Source organism: Tamandua tetradactyla, chromosome 2 (assembly GCF_023851605.1).
Source record: "Tamandua tetradactyla isolate mTamTet1 chromosome 2, mTamTet1.pri, whole genome shotgun sequence".
NCBI classification, from domain to species: Eukaryota; Metazoa; Chordata; class Mammalia; order Pilosa; family Myrmecophagidae; genus Tamandua; species Tamandua tetradactyla.
The window spans coordinates 177,227,232-177,254,285 of NC_135328.1; the positions used below are offsets into that span (position 1 = coordinate 177,227,232).

At 38.5% G+C, this 27,054-nt stretch overlaps 1 protein-coding gene and 1 pseudogene across 2 annotated transcripts in view; one reads left to right on the plus strand and one right to left on the minus strand.

Annotated features, from left to right (window-relative positions):
• MAST2 (microtubule associated serine/threonine kinase 2) overlaps positions 1-27,054 on the minus strand; it is a 434,887-nt gene that overhangs the window by 351,488 nt on the left and 56,345 nt on the right. For both annotated transcript variants that reach the window (XM_077149799.1, XM_077149797.1), the window contains exon 3: positions 15,649-15,791. In XM_077149799.1, coding sequence (XP_077005914.1) covers positions 15,649-15,791 — 143 coding nt within the window. The remainder of the gene's footprint in view (positions 1-15,648; positions 15,792-27,054) is intronic.
• LOC143674305 (NF-kappa-B-activating protein pseudogene) lies at positions 11,704-12,949 on the plus strand (annotated as a pseudogene).

Below are 27,054 nucleotides of genomic sequence, written 5' to 3' on the forward strand. Positions count from 1 at the left end.
TGTGTCCCATGTGAATGCTGTGTGGAAAATCATTATCATGGATGAGGCATTCTGTAAGTCCACAGATGGTTAAGTTTTTGCAGATGCACTGCATGCAGGGAATGCAAACCCATATCTTGGTAGCTTCAGCCAAAGAAGGTTTTAATAATCAAGTGGATAAGATGACCCATCTGTGGATATAAGTCATCCTCTTTCCTCAGCCACTCCTGCCATTGCCCAATGGGCTCATAAACAAAAGTGGGCATGGTGGTAGGGATAGAGGTTATGCATGGGCTCAGCAAAACAGACTTCCATTCACCAAGGTGACCTAGCTATAGCTACTACTGAGTGCCCAATCTGCCAGGAGCAGAGACTCACACTCAGTCCCCAATATGGCACTATTCCCAAGGTGATCAGTCTGCTACCTGGAGGCACACTGACTACACTGGACAACTTCCATCATGGAAGGTGTAGCAATTTATTCTAACTGGAATAGACACATACTCCCGATATGGGTTTGCATTTCCTGCATGCAATGCATCTGCAAAAACTACCATCCGTGGACTTACAGAATGCCTTATCCATGATAATGGTATTCCACACAGCATTGCTTCTGATCAAGGAACCCACTTCACAGCAAATGAAGTACAGGAATGGGCACATGCTCATGGAATTCTCTGTTCTTACCATGCTCCCCATTACCCAGAGGCAGCTGGATCAACAGAATGGTGGAATGATCTTTTGAAGATCCAATATGGTGCCAACCAGATGGCAATACCTTGGAGGGCTGAAGCAATGTTCTCCAGGAGGCTGTGTATACTCTGAATCATGTACACTCTATGGTGCTGTTCCTCCCATAGCCAAGATTCATGGGTCCAGGAATCAAGGAATGGAAATGGGAGTAGCACCACTCATCATCACCCCTAGTGATATTAATTATCTATCTAGTGACTAGTGACAAATTACTATTCTGTGTGGGGTTGACTAATCCTGACTATCAAGGGGAAATAGGACTGTAACTATTCAACAGAGGTAAGGAAGAATGTTCCTGGAATACAGAGGTCTCCTAGGACAACTCTTAGTACTACCATACCCTGTGATTAAAGTCGATGTAAAACTGCAACCATCCAATCCAGGTAGGGCTATCAATGGCCCAGAAACTTCAGGAATGAAGGTCTAGGTCCCCCCACCTGGCAAAGAACCACAACTAGCTGAAGTATTTGCTGAGGGTAAAGGGAACATGAAATGGGTAGTAGAAGAAGGTAGTGATAAATATGAACCACGACCATGTGAACAGTTACAGAAATGAGGGCTGTGATTGTGTGAATATTTCCTCCCTGTTCTGTTATGAAGATGTTTGCATTTGTCCATAAGTAAATGTTTTCCTCTTATCATATGATGAAGTTGTATTGTTCATGTTATACTATTTAAGTCATAGGACATGAAGTTTAAGAGTGAATGTTACATAAGGAATTGCACCCTATTCTGGAGAGGTGTCGTGTGCTTCCAGTTATACACAGGACAGCTGAGTACTGTTGTGCAAAACTATGCCTGTTACTGTTCTCTATCTAGAAATTAAGTGTGTTTCAAGGTGATGTGCATACCTGCAAAGCTGACAAGGGGCAGAGTGTGATGGTTAGAATCTGGTGTCAACTTGGCCAAGAGATTATGCTCAGCGGTTTGGTCAGGTAGGCACTAGCCTGACCGTTGCTGCAAACATATTTTGTGGCTGGTTTATAAACCGGAAGGCTGTTGTATTAAATCATCAGTCAGTTGATTGCATCTGTGGCTAATCATATCTGCGATCAACTACGGCACGCCTCCCACAATGAGATAATCCAATCAGTTGAAGGTTAATAAGGGGGAACAAAGACACTAGCTATTACTCAACCAGTAAGCCTCACCTGTGAAGTTCATCCAGACTCTTCATCGGAACTGCCAGCTTCAGAGCCTGCCCTGTGGACTTTGGGCCTCCCATTCCCACGGTTGTGTGAGACACCTTTATAGATTTCCCGTTTACAGATCTCTTCTGTTGGCTCTATTTCTCTAGAGAAAACTGACTAACACACTGATTCTACAAAAAAATTTACAGAATCAGCAAAGCTTTAGCTACAATGACAAGAAAAAGAAAAAAAGACCTAAACTGTTAGAATCAGAAATGAAAGAGACATTATTACCAACCTTACAGAAATAAAAAGGATTGTAAAGGAATCCTATGAACAATTCTATACCAATAAATAAGATAACTTAGAAGAAATGAACATAATCCTAGAAAGACAAAAACTACTGAAAAAGACTTAAGAACAAATAAACAATCCAAATAGCCCTATATAACAAGAATTGAGGTTGAATTGTTAATTTTTAAAACTATCCTTTAAAAAAAAATACAAAGTCCAAAAGGTTTCACTGATGAATTGCATCAAACTCTTCAAAAATTTTTCATAAACTCTTCCAAAATATAACAGAGGAAGAAACCCTTCCCAGCTCATTCTATGAAACTAGCATTACCTTGATGTCAAAAACACACAAATTCATCACAAGGAAACTATAGCTCAAAATATGAATATGGACACAAAAATTCTCAACAGATTACTAGAACACCAAATCCAGAAACATTTGAAAATACTTAATACACTATGACCAACTAGGATTTGTCCCAGGAATGAAAAGTTGGTTTAACATCTGAAAATCAATTATATAATACACCATATCAACAGAATAAAAGATAAAACCACATGATCATCTCAGTAGTCACAGCAAACATTCAAGAGACTAGGAATTGATGGAACTTCCTCAGTATGATAAAGGGTATCTACAAAAACCCCACAGCTAATATTATACTTAATGGTGAAAGTCTAGATGCTTTCCCCCTAAGATCAGGAACAAGATAAGGATGTTCACGCTCACCACTTATATTCAACATTGTACTGAAGGTTCTAGCCAGGGAAATTAGACAATTGTGCTGGTTTGAAAAGGTTTATGTACCCTAGAAAAGCCATGTTTTAATCCTAATCGACCTTGTGGGAGCAACGGTTTCTTCTAATCCCTATTCAGTACTGCATGTTGGAAACTTTAGTCAGCTTATCTCCATGGAGATGTTAAACTTGATAGGGAAAGACATGTCTCCACCCATTCCAGGTGGCTCTTGATTGGTTTTACGGGAATCTTTTAAAAGAAGCAGCACTTTGGAAAAAGCTAGAGAACACAACAGAGAAAGCCATGAGATTCTGAGAGAGCAGAACAACATAGCCACAAAAAGTCACAGAAAGCTGCACAAGAGCCAAGCAGAACCATGAGGCCAAGAGCCCATGCTCCCAGAGACATTGGAGATGAAGAACAAAAATGCCCCTGGAGGAGCTCCATGAAATGAGAAGCAGAAAAAACTGAAAATCTTCACTACATGCCCTTCCAACTGAGAGAGAAACCCTGGATGTCATCAGCTTTCTTGAACCAAAGTATCTTTCCCTGGATGCCTTAAATAGGATATTTATAGACTTGTTTTAATTGGGACATTTTCTCAGCCTTAGAACTGTAAACTAGCAATTTATTAAATTCCTCTTTTTAAAAGCCATTCCATTTCTGGTATACTGCATTCCAGCAACTAGCAAATTAGAATAGCAATGTAAACAAATAAAAGACATCAATTTGGAAAGGAAGAGTAAAAGCATCTCTACTCAAATGTAACATGATCAGGTATGTAGAAAATCATAAGGAATCCACTAAAAATTTATTAGAACTAATAAACTAGTTCAGCAAGGCTGTAGGACACAAGATCAATATATAAAAATCAACTGTACTTCTATACATTAGGAATGAATGATCTGAAAATGAAATTAAGTAAATAATTCCATTAATAATGGAATGAAAAAGAATGAAATACTTAGGAATAAATTTAACAAAAGAAGTGTAAAATTTACACTCTAAAAACTACAAATCATTGTTGAAAGAAATTAAGGAAGATCTAAATAAATGGGAAAGATCCTATATTCATGGATCAAAGGACTTAATATTGTTAAGATGGCAATACCATCAAAGAATTACCTACAGAATTAATACAATCCTACTCTACAATTTCTTTGTAGAAACCGAAAAAGTGATTAGAAAATTCATACGGAATTGCAATAGACCCAAAATAGCCAAAATAATCTTCAAATAAGAACAAAGTTAGAGGACTCACACTTTCTGATTTCAAACTTACTACAAAGTTACCATAATCAAGACATTATGACCACTGGGGAACCCTCAGATACTATGTCAAACATTAGGGACATCCAAATCAATAGGCTAAGCCCTTGATCTTGAGGCTTGCTCTTGCGAAGCTTATATATGTAGCAGAGGAGCTTAGCCTACCTATAGATATGCCTAAGAGTCATCTCCGGAGGACTTCGTTTGTTGCTCAGATGCGGCCTCTCTCTCTCTAACCCCAACTCTGCAAGTGAAACCATAGCCTTCCCCACTACATGGGACATGACATCCAGGTGTGAACATCTTCCTGGTGGCATGGGAGATAACCCTGAGGGATGAGTCTAGCTCTGGCACCACGGGATCAACAACGCCATCCTGACCAAAAGAGGGGTAAGAAGTGTGTAACGAATAAGGTATCAGAGGCTGAGAGAGGTCAAATTGAGTCAAGAAGCTACTCTGGAGGTCACTCTTATGCTTGCTTCAGTTAGACATTGTTACTATCATAACTTGCCAAACCCCAACCAAAACCATTCTTGCAAATTGTAAAGAATACCTAGGGCATTATAGAAGATTCTACAAAAGTTTCATGCACTAAGGTAACTCCAGATAGGTCTCTGGACCAGATAAGTTCTAAAACAGAGCCTCCAACATGAAAAAGTTAGAATGGCCACAGTCCAAATACCCCTAAAGAGTGGGAGAAAGATCAAAGGTGATGGTGGAGTTATACAGAGAAGATCAGGTTTAACATACGAGTATGAGTGCTGAATCAGTACACATATTTCTTTTAGTCTCCAGTACTTAGAGCAGTTAGAAATAAAAACCTAAAATTGTGGAATTGTAACCCATACTAAACTCTGAAATCTGTTCTACAACTAATTGTTGCAATGTACTTTGAAATTTATTGCTTTTTTGTATATATGCTATTTTTCACAAAAAAGAAAAAATAGAAGAAAGAATATAATAGAGAAGAGAGGATTTAGCAAGTGAGTACGACTTCTGAATCAATATATTGATATTCCTTTTGATCTTCAATATCTTGGAGCAGCTAGAAGAAAAAATGAAAAATCATGGAACTGTAACCCATATCAAACTTTAAAATCTGTTGTATAACTACTTGTTAAAATGTACTTGGAAATCTATTGCTTTTTCATATATATGTCATTTCTCTACAATAAAAAAATGTTCAAAAAAGACATGGCACTGACATAGGCTGAACATACACATCAATGATAAGAATTAGAATTCAGAAATAAACCTATGTGTCTATGCTCAACTGATTTTTGACAAGTGTGTCAAGACCATTCAATAGGGAAAGAATAATCTTCTCTTTGCTGCTGGGATAACTAATTATCCATGGGCAAAATAGTGAAGTTGGACTCTCACCTCACACAAAAAGCAAAAATGAGATCAAAACAGATCAAGGTAGAGACTTCCGGAGAAGATGGCGGCTTAGTAAGACGCGCGGGTCTTAGTTCCTCCTCCAGAACAGCTACTAGAGAAGTAGAAACGTTACAGAACAGCTTCCGGAGCCACGACAGAGACCAACAAGACAGCGTACCCCATTCTGGAACGGCTGACTGGCTGGGAGAACCCGCTCCGGTGAGATTGCCGAGGGGCGCGGGCTTCCCCGGGCCGGGGCAGCAGGTGGCCGGAGTTCCTCCCTCCCTCCATCCCGGGCCGGCTGGGAGAACTAGACAGGCGGTCCCCTCAAGTTGGGGTGGCTGGTGCCCCCCCACCAAGCGCAGCCCCACGGACCAACTGGGAGAATTGGATCGGAGATCCCCAAGCAGCGGAGAATGGCAACCGGGGTCCCCTCCAAACATGTGGCTTCCCGATCCGGCTGGGAAAGTGGATAGACACTCCCCCAAGCAACTTCGGCTGGCGACCCCCCCCCTACAGCGAGAGTTTTCCAAAGTTAAAGGAGTCACAGCATCTTTTACTGGTGGGAACCGCAGACAGATGAGCGCCACGAGCGCCACCTACTGGGCAGGATAAGAAAAAAAGAGCCCAGAGATTTCACAGAAAAATCTTTCAACCTGCGGGGTCTTACACCCAGGGAAATCTAATTAAATGCCCAGACACCAGCAGAAGATAATGGATCACGCTCAGAAAATTGAAAATATGGCCCAGTCAAAGGAAAAAACCAATAGTTCAAATGAGATACAGGAGCTGAAACAACTAACGCTGAATATACGAACAGAAATGGAAAACCTCTTCAAAAACCAAATCGATAAATTCAGGGAGGACATGAAGAAGACATGGGCTGAATAAAAAGAAGAAATAGAAAAACTGAAAAAACAAATCACAGAACTTATGGGAGTGAAGGACAAAGTAGAAAATTTGGAAAAAACAATGGACACCTACAATGGTAGATTTAAAGAGACAGAAGCTAGAATTAGTGAATTGGAGGATGGAACATCTGAATTCCAAAAAGAAACAGAAACTATAGGGAAAAGAATGGAAAAATTTGAACAAGGGATCAGGGAACTCAAGGACAATATGAACCGCACAAATATACGTGTTGTGGGTGTCCCAGAAGGAGAAGAGAAGGGAAAAGGAGGAGAAAAACTAATGGAAGAAATTATCACTGAAAATTTTCCAACTCTTATGAAAGACCTAAAATTACAGATCCAAGAAGTGCAGTGTACGCCAAAGAGAACAGACCCAAATAGGCGTTCTCCAGGACACTTGCTACTTAGAATGCCAGAGGTCAAAGAGAAACAGAGGATCTTGAAAGCAGCAAGAGAAAAACACTCCATCACATACAAGGGAAACCCAATAAGACTATGTGTAGATTTCTCAGCAGAAACCATGGAAGCTAGAAGACAGTGGGATGATATATTTAAATTAATAAAAGAGAAAAACTGCCAACCAAGACTCCTATATCCAGCAAAATTGTCCTTCAAAAATGAGGGAGAAATTAAAACATTCTCAGACAAAAAGTCACTGAGAGAATTTGTGACCAAGAGACCAGCTCTACAAGAAATACTAAAGGGAGCACTAGAGTTAGATACAAAAAGACAGAAGAGAGAGGTATGGAGAAGAGTGTAGAAAGAAGGAAAATCAGATATGATATATATAATATAAAAGGCAAAATGGTAGAGGAAAATATTATCCAAACAGTAATAACACTAAATGTTAATGGACTGAATTCCCCAATCAAAAGACATAGACTGGCAGAATGGATTAAAAAACAGGATCCTTCTATATGCTGTCTACAGGAAAAACATCTTAGACCCAAAGATAAACATAGCTTGAAAGTGAAAGGTTGGGAAAAGATATTTCATGCAAATAACAACCAGAAAAGAGCAGGAGTAGCTATACTAATATCCAACAAATTAGACTTCAAATGTAACACAGTTAAAAGAGACAAAGAAGGACACTATCTACTAATAAAAGGAACAATTAAACAAGAAGACATAACAATCATAAATATTTATGCACCGAACCAGAATGCCCCAAAATACGTGAGGAATACACTGCAAACACTGAAAAGGGAAATAGACACATATACCATGAATGCCCCAAAATACGTGAGGAATACACTGCAAACACTGAAAAGGGAAATAGACACATATACCATAATAGTTGGAGACTTCAATTCACCACTCTCATCAATGGACAGAACATCTAGACAGAGGATCAATAAAGAAATAGAAAATCTGAATATTACTATAAATGAGCTAGACTTAACAGACATTTATAGGACATTACATCCCACAACAGCAGGATACACCTTTTTCTCAAGTGCTCATGGATCATTCTCAAAGATAGATCATACGCCGGGTCACAAAGCAAGTCTTAACAAATTTAAAAAGATTGAAATCATACACAACACTTTCTCGGATCATAAAGGAATGAAGTTGGAAATCAATAATAGGCGGAGTGCCAGAATATTCACAAATACGTGGAGGCTCAACAACACACTCTTAAACAACGAGTGGGTCAAAGAAGAAATTGCAAGAGAAATTAGTAAATACCTCGAGGCAAATGAAAACAAAAACACGACGTATCAAAACCTATGGGACGCAGCAAAGGCAGTGCTAAGAGGGAAATTTATTGCCCTAAATGCCTATATCAGAAAATAAGAAAAAGCAAAAATGCAGGAATTAACTGTCCACTTGGAAGAACTGGAGAAAGAACAGCAAACTAACCCCAAAGCAAGCAAAAGGAAAGAAATAACAAAGATTAGAGCAGAAGTAAATGAAATTGAAAACATGGAAACAATAGAGAAAATCAATAAGACCAGAAGTTGGTTCTATGAGAAAATCAATAAGATTGATGGGCCCTTAGCAAGACTGACAAAAAGAAGAAGAGAGAGGATGCAAATAAATAAGATCAGAAATGGAAGAGGAGACATAACCACTGACCTCACAGAAATAAAGGAGGTAATAACAGGATACTATGAACAACTTTACGCTAATAAATACAACAATTTAGATGAAATGGACGGGTTCCTGGAAAGACATGAACAAGCAACTTTGGCTCAAGAAGAAATAGATAACCTCAACAAACCAATCACAAGTAAAGAAATTGAATTAGTCATTCAAAAGCTCCCTAAAAAGAAAAGTCCAGGACCTGACGGCCTCACATGTGAATTTTATCAAACATTCCAGAAAGAATTAGGGCCAACTCTCCTCAAACTCTTCAAAAAAATCGAAGTGGAGGGAAAGCTACCTAATTCATTCTATGAAGCCAACATCACCCTCATACCAAAACCAGGCAAAGATATTACAAAAAAAGAAAACTACAGGCCAATCTCTCTAATGAATATAGATGCAAAAATCCTCAATAAAATTCTAGCAAATCGTATCCAACAACACATTAAAAGAATTATACATCATGACCAAGTAGGATTCATCCCAGGTATGCAAGGATGGTTCAACATAAGAAAATCAATTAATGTAATACACCATATCAACAAATCAAAGCAGAAAAATCACACGATCATCTCAATTGATGCAGAGAAGGCATTTGACAAGATTCAACATCCTTTCCTGTTGAAAACACTTCAAAAGATAGGAATACAAGGGAACTTCCTTAAAATGATAGAGGGAATATATGAAAAACCCACAGCTAATATCATCCTCAATGGGGAAAAATTGAAAACTTTCCCCCTAAGATCAGGAACAAGACAAGGATGTCCACTATCACCACTATTATTCAACATTGTGTTCGAGGTTCTAGCCAGAGCAATTAGACAAGAAAAAGAAATACAAGGCATCAAAATTGGAAAGGAAGAAGTAAAACTATCACTGTTTGCAGACGATATGATACTATACGTCGAAAACCCGGAAAAATCCACAACAAAACTACTAGAGCTAATAAATGAGTACAGCAAAGTAGCAGGTTACAAGATCAACATTCAAAAATCTGTAGCATTTCTATACACTAGTAATGAGTAAGCTGAGGGGGAAATCAAGAAACGAATCCCTATTACAATTGCAACTAAAAGAATAAAATACCTAGGAATAAATTTAACTAAAGAGACAAAAAACCTATACAAAGAAAACTACAAAAAACTGTTAAAAGAAATCACAGAAGACCTAAATAGATGGAAGGGCATACCGTGTTCATGGATTGGAAGACTAAATATAGTTAAGATGTCAATCCTACCTAAATTGATTTACAGATTCAATGCAATACCAATCAAAATCCCAACAACTTATTTTTCAGAAGTAGAAAAACCAATAAGCAAATTTATCTGGAAGGGCAGGGTGCCCCGAATTGATAAAAACATCTTGAGGAAAAAAAACGAAGCTGGAGGTCTCACACTGCCGGACTTTTAGGCATATTATGAAGCCACAGTGGTCAAAACAGCATGGTATTGGCATAAAGATAGATATATCGACCAATGGAATCGAATAGAGTGCTCAGATAAAGACCCTCTCATCTGTGGACATTTGATCTTTGATAAGGCAGTCAAGCCAACTCACCTGGGACAGAACAGTCTCTTCAATAAATGGTGCCTAGAGAACTGGATATCCATATGCAAAAGCATGAAAGAAGACCCGTATCTCACACCCTATACAAAAGTTAACTCAAAATGGATCAAAGATCTAAACATTAGGTCTAAGACCATAAAACAGTTAGAGGAAAATGTAGGGAGATATCTTATGGATCTTACAATTGGAGGCGGTTTTATGGACCTTAAACCTAAAGCAAGAGCACTGAAGAAGGAAATAAATAAATGGGAACTCCTCAAAATTAAACACTTTTGTGCATCAAAGAACTTCATCAAGAAAGTAGAAAGACAGCCTACACAATGGGAGACAATATTTGGAAACGACATATCAGATAAAGGTCTAGTATGCAGAATTTATAAAGAGATTGTTCATCTCAACAACAAAAAGACAGCCAACCCAATTACAAAATGGGATAAAGACTTGAACAGACACCTCTCAGAAGAGGAAAGACAAATGGCCAAAAGGCACATGAAGAGATGCTCAATGTCCCTGGCCATTAGAGAAATGCAAATCAAAACCACAATGAGATATCATCTCACACCCACCAGAATGGCCATTATCAACAAAACAGAAAATGACAAGTGCTGGAGAGGATGCGGAGAAAGAGGCACACTTATCCACTGTTGGTGGGAATGTCAAAGGGTGCAACCACTGTGGAAGGCAGTTTGGCGGTTCCTCAAAAAGCTGAATATAGAATTGCCATACGACCCAGCAATACCATTGCTAGGTATCTACTCAAAGGACTTAAGGGCAAAGACACAAACGGACATTTGCACACCAATGTTTATAGCAGCATTATTTACAATTGCAAAGAGATGGAAACAGCCAAAATGTCCATCAACAGACGACTGGCTAAACAAACTGTGGGTATACATACGATGGAATATTATGCAGCTTTAAGACAGAATAAACTTATGAAGCATGTAATAACATGGATGGACCTAGAGAACATTATGCTGAGTGAGTCTAGCCAAAAACTAAAGGACAAATACTGTATGGTCCCACTGATGTGAACCGACATTCAAGAATAAACTTGGAATATGTCATTGGTAACAGAGACCATCAGGAGTTAGAAACAGGGTAAGATAATGGGTAATTGGAGCTGAAGGGATACAGACTGTGCAACAGGACTAGATACAAAAACTCAAAAATGGACAGCACAATAATACCTAATTGTAAAGTAATCATGTTAAAACACTGAATGAAGCTGCATCTGAGCTATAGGTTTTTTTGTTTGTTTGTTTGTGTCTTTTTTTTTTTACTATTATTATTATTTTTATTTTTTTCTCTATATTAACATTCTATATCTTTTTCTGTTGTTTTGCTAGTTCTTTTCCTAAATCGATGCAAATGTACTAAGAAATGATGATCATGCATCTATGTGATGATGTTAAGAATTACTGATTGCATATGTAGAATGGAATGATTTCTAAATGTTGTGTTAATTTCTTTTTTTTTCTTTAATTAATAAAAAAAAATGGATCAAGGTATTCTCAAGTATAAGGGACTCCCATTTTTACAAGCCAAGCCCTCAATATTACAACTTGCGCTTAAAAAATTTATTTTTAGAGTGATGGCTCTGGTGTCCCACTTGCAGAGCCCGGAGGGGGAGGCCTCGGGCTCCGCCGGGAAGCGTCGCAGTTTGTCGAAGAGCCCCAAGCCCAGCAAAGCTGCCGGCTCCACGCGGGACCACCATTCGCACTCGCGCTCTTGTTCTCGGTCCAAGGTCCAGAATGGCCTCAGACATCAGCTGGGCAGTCTCAGCCAAGGCTCCCGAAACTATTCCTACGGCTGTCGCTCGCGATCACGGTCTAGAGGGCGCTCTTCTGGGCCCCGCAGCACCCCCTTCGCTTCAGCTTCCTCGTCTGCCTACTATGGCGGTTCCTTGCGTCCATACGCGGCCAATAAACCATGGCCTAGCCTCCTGGACAAGGAGAGGGAGGAGAGCCTGCGGCAGAAGAGATTAAGTGAGAAAGAGAGGATTGGAGAATTGGGAGCGCCTGAAGTATGGGGACTTTCTCCAAAGAATCCTGAACCAGACTCTGATGAACATACACCAGTAGAGGATGAAGAGCCAGGGAAAAGTACTACATCAGCTTCTACTTCAGAAGAAGAAAGAAAGATGAAGAAGAAATCTAGTCATTCAAAAGAAAGGTCCAAGAAAAGAAGAAGGAAAAAATCATCCAAACGAAAACACAAGAAGTATTCTGACGATAGTGACAGTGACTCTGATTCTGAAACAGACTCTAGTGATGAAGATACAAAAAAAACGAAGAAAGTCAAGGAAAAGAAGAAGAAACACAGATCGAAGAAGTACAAGAAAAAGAAGTCTAAAAAGAATAGAAAAGAGACCAGTGATTCCAGCTCTAAAGATTCCCAAGAAGAATTTCTTGAGAATCCCTGGAAGGATCGAACAAAACCTGAAGAACCCTCAGATTTAACTGGACCAGAGGTTCCTCCAAAAACACTTGCCTCTCAAGATGATAAAACTTTGAACTATGGCCATGCTCTGTTAACTGGTGAAGGTGCAGCTATGGCTGAATATGTAAAAGCTGGAAAACGTATCCCACAAAGAGGTGAAATTGGCTTGACAAGTGAAGAAATTGCATCATTTGAATGCTCAGGTTACGTAATGAGTGGTAGCAGGCATCGCTGAATGGAGGCTGTGCGACTGTGCAAACAGAACCAGATCTATAGTGCTGATGAGAAGAGAGCCCTTGCATCCTTTAACCAAGAAGAGAGATGAAAGAGAGAACAACATTCTGGCCAGTTTTCAAGAGATGGTATACAGAAAGACCAAAGGGAAGGATGACAAATAAAGACTTCCTGGTTGTTCAGCAGACACTTAACTAAAAAGAAAGTTTGGGTACCATGCACACAGACAAAACGATTATTATGATCTGAAAAAGCTTTACAGTGCTACTGTGCCTTCTATTTAATTATTTCAGTCCTTCAATTAAACATTGTTCATTGGGCGGGTCACAGTGGCTCAGCAGGTGGAGTTCTCACCTGCCATGCCAGAGACCTGGGTTCGGTTCCCTGTGCCTACCCATGCAAAAAAAAAAGAAAGCTGCTTATTGATACAACTTTAACAGGTTCTTTGGGTGATTTGGGATTGGCCATAACTTTCTGGTTTAAAAATCCAAATTATAAATTAAATCCTCCTGAATTGGGAGAGGTGGCATGGAGAGAAAGTTTCAGTGAGATGAGAAAACTCTCACACCATGAGGTGTGCTTTTATTAGCTCTACATGATGCCTACCCTCTTCCCACCCAATAGAGCTTGTGAAGGAAATTGTTACTACTCTATTTTGGGTGTGTTATAAATGGACTTGATAGAAACATACAGGAGGCATAAAATGAAATGAAGGCATTACTAGAAAAGGCATATCTGGAATTTGAAAATTAACTTGTATAATACAGTATATAGTCTGCCCTAAATATGATGTATTCTGGTTTTAGCCCCTACCTCTACCCCAAAACAACAAATAAATCAAAAAGTGAACTAAAAAAAAAAAAATTATTTCTAGAATGGTGAAGCTAAACCTACTTAAAATTATGCCTAAGAGTTACCCCCTGAGAATCTCTGTTGTTGCTTATATGTGGCCTCCCTCCTAGGCCAAACTCTCTTTTAATCCCTATTCAAGACTGTAGGTTGGAAACTTGATTAGATTATCTCCACAGAGATGTGACACCCAATTGTGGGTATTAACCTTTGATTAGAGGGAAATGTGACTCTACCCATCCCAGGTGGGTCTTGGTTAGTTTACCAGACTCTTTTAAAAGAGGAAACATTTTGGAGCTTCAGAGCTACAAGAACCACAAGAGCCCACACAGCCAGAAACTTTGGAGATAAAGAAAGAAAACACCTCCGGGGAGCTTCATGAAACAAGAAGCCTGAAAAGAAAGCTAGCAGACATCACTATGTTTGCCATGTGCCTTTCCAATTGAGAGAGAATCCCTGAACTTCATCAGCCTTTCTTGAGTGAAGATAACCTCTTGTTGGTGACTTAATTTGGACATTTCTATAGACTTATTTTAATTGGGACATTTTCAAGTCCTTAGAACTTGCGACTTAATAAATTCCCTTTTTTAAAAGCCATTCTGTTTCTGGTATATTGCATTCCAGCAGCTTTTACAAACTAAAACAGTTAGGAATATTCTACACCAGTCAAACACCTAGGATTCCAGCAACCTCAGTCCAGAATGTCCTCTGAAACACACCACCTTAAATGAAACATTTAGCTCTGCTTTGGTGGTAGGAGTACTTAAAGTGGTATCATTGGATCAAGTATAATACTTTAAGGGTGCCCGAAACCACCCTAGAGACCCTCTGGATCAAAATCTCTCTGATATTCCAGGTAGTTGTATTTTTTAGTTTCAGAGGTTAAAAGAAATGGGGCTGGATGGCAGGGAGGGTGGTATACCAGACATGCTGGGAACAACAGGGAAAATCTGAATCATTGTCAAATTTATTGGATCTGAAAATGTTTTGTGGTTATTTAGGAGACTGTTCCTGATCTTAGGAGAAATAATTAAGGGTGAGGTATCATAATATCTGCAACTTGCTTTGAAGTATTTCACAAAAAGTATATAAAAACACAGATAAAACAAATTACACAAAATGTTCACAAAATGGTCAATCTAAGTAAAACATATATGGATATTCACTGTACCATTTTTTCCACTTTTCTCTAAGTGTAAAAATTTTAAAAGAAAAGTTGAGAAGGGAAAAATTCTACAAGTGTTCTGATTCTCACCTAGGCCTAGAATCACAGGAAACTCTTTGATCCAAAAAATCAGCTTCCCAATTGTTGCCTGAATACTTCTCCCTACCACCACTTCCCAGGATGGACAAATGCACAAAACTTTCTACTCCACATATGTTGACCCAAAAGGTATACAGTCTCAAAGTCCAGTTGAGATTATATTTTTAAAAGAGCAAGTTTCTGTTATTATATCCTGCAAATATTAGTTTACCCTGCCTTTTGGATAGAGTAAAGAACTCAAGATCAGCCAAAAGTAATGGGTACCTTAAATAAGAGAGGGAGGGCCACTGAAGATAAAGAGTACAACATACAATCTTCAGCTTAACCTTAGTAAGGAACTGTCTATCCAAAAAAGGGCTCATTCTTTCATCAAATATATATTTAAGTGTCTACTGTGTTTCTACATGTTTCCTATCCTACTGGTACTAAATATGTGTACCACAGAGCTGTACACAAAAGCAACAAAACTTCACAAGATTCAGAATCATTTCTCTTAAAGTTCTTTCCCAGGAAATTTATTCATAAAAGTTACAACCATATAAAATCTCTTTCTTAATTCTCACTGTATATTCAGTAACAGCATGAGAGAGCAATTGGAATATACTCTATTAAATTCCATCCTTGTTCTATACTTCACTTTGGTAAATTAAATTACCCAAATCATAAAAAGGAAAATAAAGGATAGGGCAACAATAAATGAGAATCAAAGATTTGTTCATAGAACAAGTCATCATCTTTACTAGCACTTACCAAGCCAGCAGTAAGAGAAGGCGCAGACTGTCCAAGAGACTGGTTTCTCATTCGAACTAGGTTTGATGCTTCTCCTGAAGACTGCCAGGATGCCTGTCCCACACTGCTATGTACGCTGCCGGACAAGGGGAGCAGTTGCTTACCTTCAAAAATAAGGAATGGAAATCACATTATAATATATTTGTCAATGAAGGAAAAAAAAATAGAAATACAACGATATCAAATGGATATAATTATTCTGATCCAAAACAAAGTTCAGTCTTCCATATCCAGAACCTATACCCCTTTAAAAGTTCCAACTATCTTGGGGGTGAGAACTGAGAGTGGGACATTGAACTGAATTGACTACTTTCAATTCTTCAGTAACATCTGTCCTCATGCCAGCTGCTCTCCACCCCCCTCAACCTGAAACCCAAAGTAGAAGGCTAGGAATTTAACAGTTCTTTCTAGCCTGCTTTGTTTCTTACCAACTTAACACAATATAAGTGAAGCTGAAGTCTTCTCTAAGGCAAGTTTGGCCATCAGGCTTCCAGAGGACAAATACAAAATCTCTACTGCTTCCTCTAGACTCCATCTGTACAGTCCAGGTTGACAAGAAATTTAATCCTACTGAAAGATTCCAAGAGAGGTACTTATAAAAACTGAGAATCTAGACTTGCAATGATCTCTTAAGACTCATTTTTTCCCCTCCAAACCATTCTTTCACACTGCAACTAGTGATCTACCAAAACAAATCTGGTCATGTCACTCCCTTAAAATATTCTGTTGGCTACTTACTGTTAAGAAATTAGGCCAAGTCTTTTATCATCCTAAAAAGACTCTTCATATATCCAGACTGTCTTCCTGGATTCATCTCTTTTCCACTCTTTTCCACACCCATTCAATCACTCAATTACAATATTATTCTTTGCACTTTCACTTGGGTTTATCTTTGATCACCCAATTCATTTTTTTTTTATTAATTAAAAAAAGAATTAACAAAACAATTAGAAATCATTCCAATCTACATGTACAATCAGTAATTCTTAATAACATCACATAGTTGCATATTCATCATTTCTTAGTACGTTTGCATCGATTTAGAAAAAGAAATAAAAAGACAACAGAATAAGAATTAAAACAATAATAGAAAGAAAAAAAAACAAAAAAACAAATACAAAAAACCTATACCTCACATGCAGCTTCATTCAGTGTTTTAACATAATTGCATTACAATTGGGTAGTATTGTGCTGTCCATTTCTGAGTTTTTATATCCAGTCCCGTTGTACAGTCTGTATCCCTTCATCTCCAATTACCCCTTCTCTTTTTTTTTTTTTTTTTAATTAACGGAAAAAAAGAAATTAACCCAACATTTAGAGATCATACCATTCTACACATGCAATCATTAATTCTTAACATCATCACATAGATGCATGATCATCATTTCTTAGTACATTTGCATTGGTTTAGAAGAACTAGCAACATAACCGAAAAAGATAGAGAATGTTAATATAGAGAAAAAAATAAAAGTAATAATAGTAAAATCAAAACAAAACAAAACAAAAGAAAACAAAAACCTATAGCTCAGATGCAGCTTCATTCAGTGTTTTAACATGATTACTTTACAATTAGGTATTATTGTGATGTCCATTTTTGAGTTTTTGTATCTAGTCCTGTTGCACAGTCTGTATCCCTTCAGCTTCAATTACCCATTGTCTTACCCTGTTTCTAACTCCTGCTGAACTCTGTTACCAATGACATATTTCAAGTTTATTCTCGAATGTCCGTTCACATCAGTGGGACCATACAGTATTTGTCCTTTAGTTTTTGGCTGGATTCACTCAGCATAATATTCTCTAGGTCCATCCATGTTATTACATGCTTCATAAGTTTATCTTGTCTTAAAGCTGCATAATATTCCATCGTATGTATATACCACAGTTTGTTTAGCCACTCTTCTGTTGATGGAGATTTTGGCTGTTTCCATCTCTTTGCAATTGTAAATAATGCTGCTATAAACATTGGTGTGCAAATGTCCGTTTGTGTCTTTGCCCTTAAGTCCTTTGAGTAGATACCTAGCAATGGTATTGCTGGGTCATATGGCAATTCTATATTCAGCTTTTTGAGGAACCGCCAAACTGCCTTCCACAGTGGTTGCACCCTTTGACATTCCCACCAACAGTGAATAAGTGTGCCTCTTTCTCCGCATCCTCTCCAGCACTTGTCATTTTCTGTTTTGTTGATAATGGCCATTCTGGTGGGTGTGAGATGATATCTCATTGTGGTTTTGATTTGCATTTCTCTAATGGCCAGGGACATTGAGCATCTCTTCATGTGCCTCTTGGCCATCCGTATTTCCTCTTCTGAGAGGTGTCTGTTCAAGTCTTTTTCCCATTTTGTAATTGGGTTGGCTGTCTTTTTGTTGTTGAGATGAACAATCTCTTTATAAATTCTGGATACTAGACCTTTATCTGATATATCATTTCCAAATATTGTCTCCCATTGTGAAGGCTGTCTTTCTACTTTCTTGATGAAGTTCTTTGATGCACAAAAGTGTTTAATTTTGAGGAGCTCCCATTTATTTATTTCCTTCTTCAGTGCTCTTGCTTTAGGTTTAAGGTCCATAAAACCGCCTCCAATTGTAAGATCCATAAGATATCTCCCAACATTTTCCTCTAACTGTTTTATGGTCTTAGACCTAATGTTTAGATCTTTGATCCATTTTGAGTTAACTTTTGTATAGGGTGTGAGAGATGGGTCTTCTTTCATTCTTTTGCATATGGATATCCAGTTCTCTAGGCACCATTTATTGAAGAGACTGCTCTGTCCCAGGTGAGTTGGCTTGACTGCCTTATCAAAGATCAAATGTCCATAGATGAGAGGGTCTATATCTGAGCACTCTATTCGATTCCATTGGTCGATATATCTATCTTTATGCCAATACCATGCTGTTTTGACCACTGTGGCTTCATAATATGCCTTAAAGTCAGGCAGCGCGAGACCTCCAGCTTCGTTTTTTTTCCTCAAGATGCTTTTAGCAATTCGGGGCACCCTGCCCTTCCAGATAAATTTGCTTATTGGTTTTTCTACTTCTGAAAAATAAGTTGTTGGGATTTTGATTGGTATTGCATTGAATCTGTAAATCAATTTAGGTAGGATTGACATCTTAACTATATTTCGTCTTCCAATCCATGAACACGGTATGCCCTTCCATCTATTTAGGTCTTCTGTGATTTCTTTTAGCAGTTTTTTGTAGTTTTCTTTATATAGGTTTTTTGTCTCTTTAGTTAAATTTATTCCTAGGTATTTTATTCTTTTAGTTGCAATTGTAAATGGGATTCGTTTCTTGATTTCCCCCTCAGCTTGTTCATTACTAGTGTATAGAAATGCTACAGATTTTTGAATGTTGATCTTGTAACCTGCTACTTTGCTGTACTCATTTATTAGCTCTAGTAGTTTTGTTGTGGATTTTTCCGGGTTTTCGACGTATAGTATCATATCGTCTGCAAACAGTGATAGTTTTACTTCTTCCTTTCCAATTTTGATGCCTTGTATTTCTTTTTCTTGTCTAATTGCTCTGGCTAGAACCTCCAACACAATGTTGAATAATAGTGGTGATAGTGGACATCCTTGTCTTGTTCCTGATCTTAGGGGGAAAGTTTTCAATTTTTCCCCATTGAGGATGATATTAGCTGTGGGTTTTTCATATATTCCCTCTATCATTTTAAGGAAGTTTCCTTGTATTCCTATCTTTTGAAGTGTTTTCAACAGGAAAGGATGTTGAATCTTGTCAAATGCCATCTCTGCATCAATTGAGATGATCATGTGATTTTTCTGCTTTGATTTGTTGATATGGTGTATTACATTAATTGATTTTCTTATGTTGAACCATCCTTGCCTACCTGGGATGAATCCTACTTGGTCATGAAGTATAATTCTTTTAATGTGTTGTTGGATACGATTTGCTAGAATTTTATTGAGGATTTTTGCATCTGTATTCATTAGAGAGATTGGTCTGTAGTTTTCTTTTTTTGTAATATCTTTGCCTGGTTTTGGTATGAGGGTGATGTTGGCTTCATAGAATGAATTAGGTAGTTTTCCCTCCACTTCGATTTTTTTGAAGAGTTTGAAGAGAATTGGTACTAATTCTTTCTGGAACGTTTGGTAGAATTCACATGTGAAGCCATCTGGTCCTGGACTTTTCTTTTTAGGAAGCTTTTGAATGACTAATTCAATTTCTTTACTTGTGATTGGTTTGTTGAGGTCATCTATGTCTTCTTGAGTCAAAGTTGGTTGTTCATGTCTTTCCAGGAACCCGTCCATTTCCTCTAAATTGTTGTATTTATTAGCGTAAAGTTGTTCATAGTATCCTGTTATTACCTCCTTTATTTGTGTGAGGTCAGTAGTTATGTCTCCTCTTCCATTTCTGATCTTATTTATTTGCATCCTCTCTCTTCTTCTTTTTGTCAATCTTGCTAAGGGCCCATCAATCTTATTGATTTTCTCATAGAACCAACTTCTGGCCTTATTGATTTTCTCTATTGTTTTCATGTTTTCAATTTCATTTATTTGTGCTCTAATCTTTGTTATTTCTTTCCTTTTGCTTGCTTTGGGGTTAGCTTGCTGTTCTTTCTCCAGTTCTTCCAAATGGATAGTTAATTCCTGAATTTTTGCCTTTTCTTCTTTTCTGATATAGGCATTTAGAGCAATAAATTTCCCTCTTAGCACTGCCTTTGCTGCGTCCCATAAGTTTTGATATGTTGTGTTTTCATTTTCATTCGCCTCGAGGTATTTGCTAATTTCTCTTGCAATTTCTTCTTTGACCCAGTCGTTGTTTAGGAGTGTGTTGTTGAGCCTCCACGTATTTGTGAATTTTCTGGCACTCTGCCTATTATAGATTTCCAACATCATTCCTTTATGGTCCGAGAAAGTGTTGTGTAAGATTTCAATCTTTTTAAATTTGTTAAGACTTGCTTTGTGACCCAGCATATGGTCTATCTTTGAGAATGATCCATGAGCACTTGAGAAAAAGGTGTATCCTGCTGTTGTGGGATGTAATGTCCTATAAATGTCTACTAAGTCTAGTTCATTTATAGTAATATTCAGATTCTCTATTTCTTTGTTGATCCTCTGTCTAGATGTTCTGTCCCTTGATGAGAGTGGTGAGTTGAAGTCTCCAACTATTATGGTATATGAGTCTATTTCCCTTTTCAGTGTTTGCAGTATATTCCTCACGTATTTTGGGGCATTCTGATTCGGTGCGTAAATATTTATGATTGTTATGTCTTCTTGTTTAATTGTTCCTTTTATTAGTATATAGTGTCCTTCTTTGTCTCTTTTAACTGTTTTACATTTGAAGTCTAATTTGTTGGATATTAGTATAGCCACTCCTGCTCTTTTCTGGTTGTTATTTGCATGAAATATCTTTTCCCAACCTTTCACTTTCAACCTATGTTTATCTTTGGGTCTAAGATGTGTTTCCTGTAGACAGCATATCGAAGGATCCTGTTTTTTAATCCATTCTGCCAATCTATGTCTTTTGATTGGGGAATTCAGTCCATTGACATTTAGTGTTATTACTGTTTGGATAATATTTTCCTCCAACATTTTGCCTTTTGTATTATATATATCATATCTGATTTTCCTTCTTTCTACACTCTTTTCCATATCTCTCTCTTCTGCCTTTTTGTATCTGACTCTAGTGCTCCCTTTAGTATTTCTTGCAGAGCTGGTCTCTTGGTCACAAATTCTTTCAGTGACTTTTTGTCTGAGAATGTTTTAATTTCTCCCTCATTTTTGAAGGATAATTTTGCTGGATATAGGAGTCTTGGTTGGCAGTTTTTCTCTTTTAGTATTTTAAATATATCATCCCACTGTCTTCTAGCTTCCATGGTTTCTGCTGAGAAATCTACACAAAGTCTTATTGGGTTTCCCTTGTATGTAATGGATTGTTTTTCTCTTGCTGCTTTCAAGATCTTCTCTTTCTCTTTGACCTCTGACATTCTAACTAGTAAGTGTCTTGGAGAACGCCTATTTGGGTCTAATCTCTTTGGGTTGCGCTGCACTTCTTGGATCTGTAATTTTAGGTCTTTCATAAGAGTTGGGAAATTTTCAGTGATAATTTCTTCCATTAGTTTTTCTCCTCCTTTTCCCTTCTCTTCTCCTTCTGGGACACCCACAACACGTATATTTGTGCGGTTCATATTGTCCTTGAGTTCCCTGATACCCTGTTCAAATTTTTCCATTCTTTTCCCTATAGTTTCTGTTTCTTTTTGGAATTCAGATGTTCCATCCTCCAAATCACTAATTCTATCTTCTGTCTCTTTAAATCTATCATTGTAGCTATCCATTATTTTTTCTATGTTTGCTACTTTATCCTTCACTTCCATAAGTTCTGCGATTTGTTTTTTCAGTTTTTCTATTTCTTCTTTATGTTCAGCCCATGTCCTCTTCATGTCCTCCCTCAATTTATCGATTTCATTTTTGAAGAGGTTTTCCATTTCTGTTCGTATATTCAGCATTAGTTGTCTCAGCTCTTGTGTCTCATTTGAGCTATTGGTTTGTTCCTTTGACTGAGCCATATTCTCAATCTTTTGAGCGTGGACAGTTATCTTCTGCTGCTGGCGTCTGGGCATTTATTCAGATTTCTCTTGGTGTTGGACCCAGCAAGGTTGTAATATTTTTCTGTGAAATCTCTGGGTTCTGTTTTTCTTATCCTGCCCAGTAGGTGGCGCTCGTGGCACACGTTTGTCTGCGGGTCCCACCAGTAAAAGGTGCTGTGGGACCTTTAACTTTGGAAAACTCTCGCCGTCCTGGGGGTTCGCTAGCCGAAGCGGCTTGAGCCGGCCCGGGGTCCGAACGCAGGGAGGGTGTCCGAACGCAGGGAGGGTTGCTGGTCGCCGCAGCCAGGGAAAGAGCCCGTCCGAATTTCCTAGTCGGCCCTGGGCAACAAGCGTGGCTGGAGGGCGCCAGCGGCAGCGGCCCGCCCGAGAGAGTGCACGTTCCCCGGGAGTCACGGGGTCACCGTTCTCCGCGGCCTGGGGGTTTCCGATCCAATTCTCTCAGTTGGTCCGGGGGCTGCGCGTGGTGTGGGCGCCAGTCGCCTTGGTTTCAGGGGACCACCTCTCCAATTCTCCCAGCCGGCCCGGGAAGGGGGAAGGGAGTAACTCCGGCCGCTTGCCACCCCGCCCGGTAAGGCCCGCGCGCCTCGGCGATCTCACCCGAGCTGCTTCTCTCAGCCAGCCAGCCGTTCCAGGATGGGGTACGCTGTCTTTTTTATCTCTGTTGTGGCTTTGGGCGTTTTCTGTATCGTTTCTACTCCCCTAGTAGGTGTCCTGGAGAAGAAACTAAGATCCGCGCGTCTTACTAAGCCGCCATCTTCCAGGAAGTCCCCCACCCAATTCATTTTTTATGTGGTAGTTAGGTTCAGGTGTCAACTTGGCTAGAGAAGATGCCCTATTATTCTGTTTCTGTTGTCTTAAATATGTGGAATTCATCTATGGCTGATTATATTTGCAGTCAGCTAAGGGAGTACCTTCCACAATGAGTGAGGTTTAATTTAATTAGCTGGAGGCTTAAAAGAGAGAGTTCAGAAGACAGCTCAGCTGCTCAGCCCAGCTGATGTGGAGATGCAGAAAGGAATCACCCTGGGGAAAACCACTGGAACCCAGAAGCCAGGAAAGAAAGCCAACAGACGTTGCTATGTGCCTTCCCCTGTAACAGAGAACCTCAGATGAAAGCTAGCTGCCTTTCCTCTGAAGAACTATAAGTTTTTAAGTAAACAAACCTCATTAAAAGCCAATCCATCTCTGGTGTGTTGCATTCTGGCAGCTTTAGCAAACTAAAGCACTTTGCTTGGCAAAATCGTATCAGTCACTGAAATAACCCACCAATGTAAGGATGTGAGAAAAACGGGGGATGGGGGATATTTTTGTGTGAAACACACCCTTTTACTGCAAACAAAATGTGACAAACTTATTTGGAGTGCAATTTAGCAAAACTCAATATAAATTTTCATGTTTGGAAACGTAATATAAAGGGAAAAATAAGTAGACCAAAATGTTCACATTAGCAATGCTCACAATAAAAACTGAAATACAATGAATGTTCATTACAAAAAATTACGTATCTCCACATAATGAAATAATGAAGCAGCTCAATATGCAGTCGAGAGTAAAACACTGAACATTTCTTGTTGAATGAAATAAGCATGAAGGAATTATGTATCGTATGATCCCAATTATGATTTTTAAATTAAAAAATTCAAGTATATTTTTGTACATAAGTGCTATGTGTATATTTAAGTGTATTTCAAGTACATAGAAATAGTTTGGGGAAAGGGAGACATAGAAGAAAGTGAAGATTAAGAAAGATGTACGAAAGGAAAAAAAAAGAAAGAATACCTTTGACATGTCAAATTTTTAGTTCCAAAATCTTTTTAAGTAGCATAATTTACATTTTTTAAGCAGAAGAAAATTCAATTTCTAAATTTCCTCCCAAATGTACCCTCTATCAGGAAGCCTTTTCACAAAACACTCCGAAAACACAAAAATTATTTTAATGGTGCTCTACTCAAAAATTCCATAAGCCCTGAGTGAAGTCCGTCTTCCTTTGGCAAATGTTGTGGCGTTCACAACATTGAACTTGCCTATTATTCCTCATCTATGTATTTTCAGAAAAACTAGCTTGTTAACTTATCCAATCACATATACAAAGGCTAGCAGCATATCTCTCCTCAAAATAAGAGCCTATTAGGGAAACAGGCTGTTTGAATCTGTTGTATACCCCAGAACAGCAAAATTCTTCAATTCTCACTCAATATTGCTGGGTAGGACCTTTTTGATTGTTTCCATGGAAATGTGACCCACCTAATTTGGGTGGTAACTTTTTATTAGCCATTTTCCATGGAGATGTGTCTCCACCCATTCAAGGTGGGATTGCTTACTGGAGCCCTTTAAGAGGGATCCATTTTGGAAACACCTTTAGGGCCACCAGAACCAACAGAGCCCACATAGCCAGAGGCTGCGGGAGATGAAGAAAGAAAACACCCCCAGGGAAGCCGTTGGAGAAGCCTGGAAAGAAACTAGCACACATCACCATGTTTGCCACATATCTTTCTAGTTGAGAGAGAAACCCTAAACATCATTGGCCTTCCTGAAGCAAGGTCTCTTTCCCTGGATGCCTTAATTTGGACATTTTCATGACCTTCCAACTGTAAGCTTGCAACTTATTAAATTCTCCCTTTTAAAATCATTCCATTTCTAGTATATTGCATTCCATCAGCTTTTGCAAACTAGAACACAGGACTACATGACTGCAGAAAAGACCTATATGAACTATATAGGTATGATTACCAAGAATTCAAGGAAAACAACATCAAAGAGAAAGGCCAATATGAACATGTAGAATGAGTCATTAGAATAAAATAACTAAAAGAAAAAGAAAACTTCTTAAAATTCTAACTAATACACTTGTTATAGTTTGGGATCATGTCAACTTGGCCAGGTGATGGTACCCAGTTGTCTGATTGAGTAAACACTGGCCTAACCATTATTGCAAGGACATTTCATGGCTGGGTAATAAACAGAAGGCTGGTTTATTAAATCATCAGTACAGTGATTGCATCTATGGCTGATTATGTCTGCCTGGGCCAAGGGGAGTACTTTCTGCAATTAATGATGTTTAATCTAATCAGAGGAAGGCTTTAAAGGAGAAGTCAGAAGAGTGATTTTCTCTGCTTCAGCCAGCCAGTCTCTCCTGGGGGATTCATTAAGACCTTCATTGGAGTTGTCAGCTTGTGGCCTGCCCTATGGAATTTGGACTTGTACATCCCCACAGTTATGTGAGACACCTTAATAAAATCTCATATTTACAGATATCTTCTCCTATTGGTTCTATTTTCCTAGAGAACTTAATACGATACTTAAGATTCAAGAGTCTATTGCATAAAATATTATCAGATAAAATTGCTGAGTCAACACATATTTTTATCTTTTGTCAACCAGGAAATATCACTGAAATGAGACTAAAGGAGTAAAACAAATAAACAAATGAAGGCTATAATCCAGAGAGAGAGAGAGAGAAAATGAGAAAGGAGAATAAAGTTCTTGGAAAACCCAAATCAGATAGTTGAATCATAATCAATGGAACTGGGCAAAATAAACACAAGTTAAACTAAGCATAGAGGAAGGTGCAACTAAGTGGGAAGTCAAGTCTGTCCTGCAACTCTCAGATAGGCTCAGAACTCAGGAATGCAAGATACTTAAACTAGGGCAAATGGTAAGATATAAAGTGAAATCAGACTTCCTAAAAATCTATAGACAAAACAGTTAAACACAACCACATTCCAGATATATACAGCAGGATCAAAGGAACTCAGTGTCCTCAAAAAAAAAAAAAAGAGTTGATCCAGGCAACAAAAAAAGATCTTTAAAAACTATTTATTTTAATTTAAAAAATCAACTCTACCTATACACTTAACCTGCCAGTCAAAATGGCAAAGTAAAATACTTCAGGGATCCATCGCCCTACAGAAGCTTTACCAACCAGCATGAACTGGTAAAAACATCTTTCTCAAAGTTTCAGAAAGAAGATAAAGGACTGAAGTAACAGGGAGAGCGCCAAATCAAGAAGAACCCTATTTAAAAGTGGAAGGATCTCCTGGAGCCCTGGCTGGCCTCCCCTAAACCTCTTACCAGCTCAGTGCAAAGGTGGCCCAAATTATTAGCATGCAGACCCCCAGTCCCAGTTCTGGAGGAAGCCGAGTAATCCTTGTGCACATTATGGGAGCATGTACGTCTGGTCAAATGTATCTGCTGGTGGCCTAAGGGACTCACTGACCAAGATCTAGCCCAGTGAGTAGAAGGCAGTTCATCAAAGAACTCCTACAAAATATGGGAGTGCATATCAGGGATTGCCAGTTATAGGAGAAGCAGAGCAGTGCCTGGAACCATGAGGAAAATATTTCATGGGAAGAGGTGACATTTATATCCATGTAAATAGGGAATTCCTAGGACACACAAGAACAGCCAACCATAAGCCCAAGAAAAGATGCATGCACAGAAAGGATCACAGAAGACTCTATGCTCTGATCTGGAGCTATTTTCGAAACTTGAATGAAAAGCCCTGATGGAGAGTATTACACAGGTCTATCTATAAAAACTATTAGCTCCTGACATTTAAGGAAAGTTTTGTCGTAACACTAGCTGGATACAAGATTAAGGAACAGACGTCTCAAAGTCTAAATTCTAGTAAAAACACATTAAAATATCAAAATGTTCAGGTTTCAACAAAAGATTACAAAACATACCCAAAATAGGAAGTGATGGCTCAGGAAGAAGGATTAACACATTAAGAAGGAGAAGCAAATAGAAGAAGAAGAAAATTAAAGCATTAGAAATCATCAATGAGGAGGACCAGACCTGGGA